The 1,681-nt window shown below is 48.8% G+C and overlaps 1 protein-coding gene across 1 annotated transcript; it reads right to left on the reverse strand.

Moving 5' to 3' along the window:
• Positions 1 to 1,271: 1,271 nt before the first annotated feature.
• Positions 1,272 to 1,556, reverse strand: Pmar_PMAR003713 (hypothetical protein; the record flags this gene model as incomplete). The annotated part of the gene is made up of 1 exon (XM_002784408.1): positions 1,272 to 1,556. The coding sequence occupies one exon, from the start codon at positions 1,554 to 1,556 to the stop codon at positions 1,272 to 1,274; it is 285 nt and encodes a 94-aa protein (XP_002784454.1).
• Between the last annotated feature and the right edge of the window lie 125 nt (positions 1,557 to 1,681).

Raw genomic sequence — 1,681 nt, forward strand, 5'->3', positions numbered from 1 at the left:
GTGCAACCACCCACTTCGGGAGACAAGAGTCTCCGCGAGCCGAGAGTGTGGGGAGGTACCACTTTGGGCGAGCGCTAAACCAACTTCCGGGCATCCCTGGCCGGAACCTATCGTGCTTCGGTTTGCCCATTGCTTACGCGATTTTCGCTCTCCACCGACAGATTTCCTTCAGACTTTCCAAATACTCTCCAACACTCACAGAAAGAGGAAATCTACTCAAAACACTCTTCTGTTCGCATTGAGGCCTTTTAAATAACTTAAAAACATCGTTTTTTAGCCGTCTCTCGCCTTGCTCTCTTACCTCTTTCCTGTCTCGCTCTGAGCAACTCACGTCTCCTGTGGAAATCCGGATCGCCCGAGCCGAGTAGAAATTGCTCGCTTAGTCATCGAAGAGCGCGCGCCCACTCACAACAGACAGTGTCACAAGAGACAGTCTACCGCCAATGCAGTCTCCTCGTGTAGGATATTACGATTGGTCATCTTGTCATTCTTCTCTTTATACCTTCCACAGTGCCTCTTGCCCGATAAGCGCGCTGTACTTGGCAGTCTGCAAACCCTAAGTAGCTCTTGTAATAGGTGTGCTTTCACAATACGACGTGGTTGTTCACAAATAATGCCTCAAAGCCTTTTCGAAGGAGACATGCGTTATATCTGACATATGATTTCTCAGAGTGATCTCGTGGGAGTGTCTGGCGAAGTATCCTCACCATAACATTGTGCGGTTCAAGAGGGTCCGCGAGGAGACTAGATGAACCGCTTCTCCGAAAACCTATTGCCTTATCCACTCTTTTCAGTGGCGTTAGCGGGTGTACCGCATCTACGATGCGTCAACGACTTGGACTGACGCAGTTACTGCTTGTGCTTCATGGTACTGGAGAGATGCTGGGCTTTAGCTTTCCTCTCACGTACATAAGTACATGTTTTGCACTATCTACCTACTGCGCGGCTGGTAGTCATTGTTCGGAGCGTCCGTTTGACAGCAATAAGAGACGGAAACGCTTGCAAAGGTAACCCCCCAGTCTCTTGGTATTCCTTTGCGCTTGCCTCGCGGCTCCGCGCATTGGCCACGGGAGACGTTGGCTTAAGTGGATCCCATCATAATTGACGTATACACCCAACGTTCATAAGCTACGATGACGATCCCAAAAAGTAAAAAATGAACTAGTCTAATAGTCGTCATCTATCATCATCAACTACCATAGTCGTCTACATAATTCTTCTAGTCGTCTAAGTCGTTATACCATAGAACCTTGAAGTCGTCTACCAAAAAGCTAGTTGGTGTCGTTCTCGATCATAACGTAGTCACGATAGTAGACACGTTGCTCGGCCTGTCTTAGAGAGTCGAGACGTGCCTCTGCATCCACACTGTCGACGCTCAGTAGCTGAATAGCGTGCTCGTACTTGGCAAAGACGTTAGCCATAGACTCCCCTAGGTTCTGGTGCAAGTCGTGAACCACGTTAGTACAGTTGTTGGACTTAGCGTGATCGGACAACGTAGACAGAAACGTACCCTTGTAGAGGCCAAGTAGACGTAGATACGTATAGTGAATACTCATAGGTATACGTTGACACCTACGGGCCCTCAGGTTAGCGTCGTGGGGTAGTGTAGGGACTCCGAGTACGTGACCAGTAGTACTAACGTCCCAACAACGTAGAGAAGAGCTGACCAGCCTATGCATCT

This window comes from Perkinsus marinus (assembly GCF_000006405.1).
Source record: "Perkinsus marinus ATCC 50983 genomic scaffold scf_1104296935302, whole genome shotgun sequence".
NCBI lineage: Eukaryota > Perkinsozoa > Perkinsida > Perkinsidae > Perkinsus > Perkinsus marinus.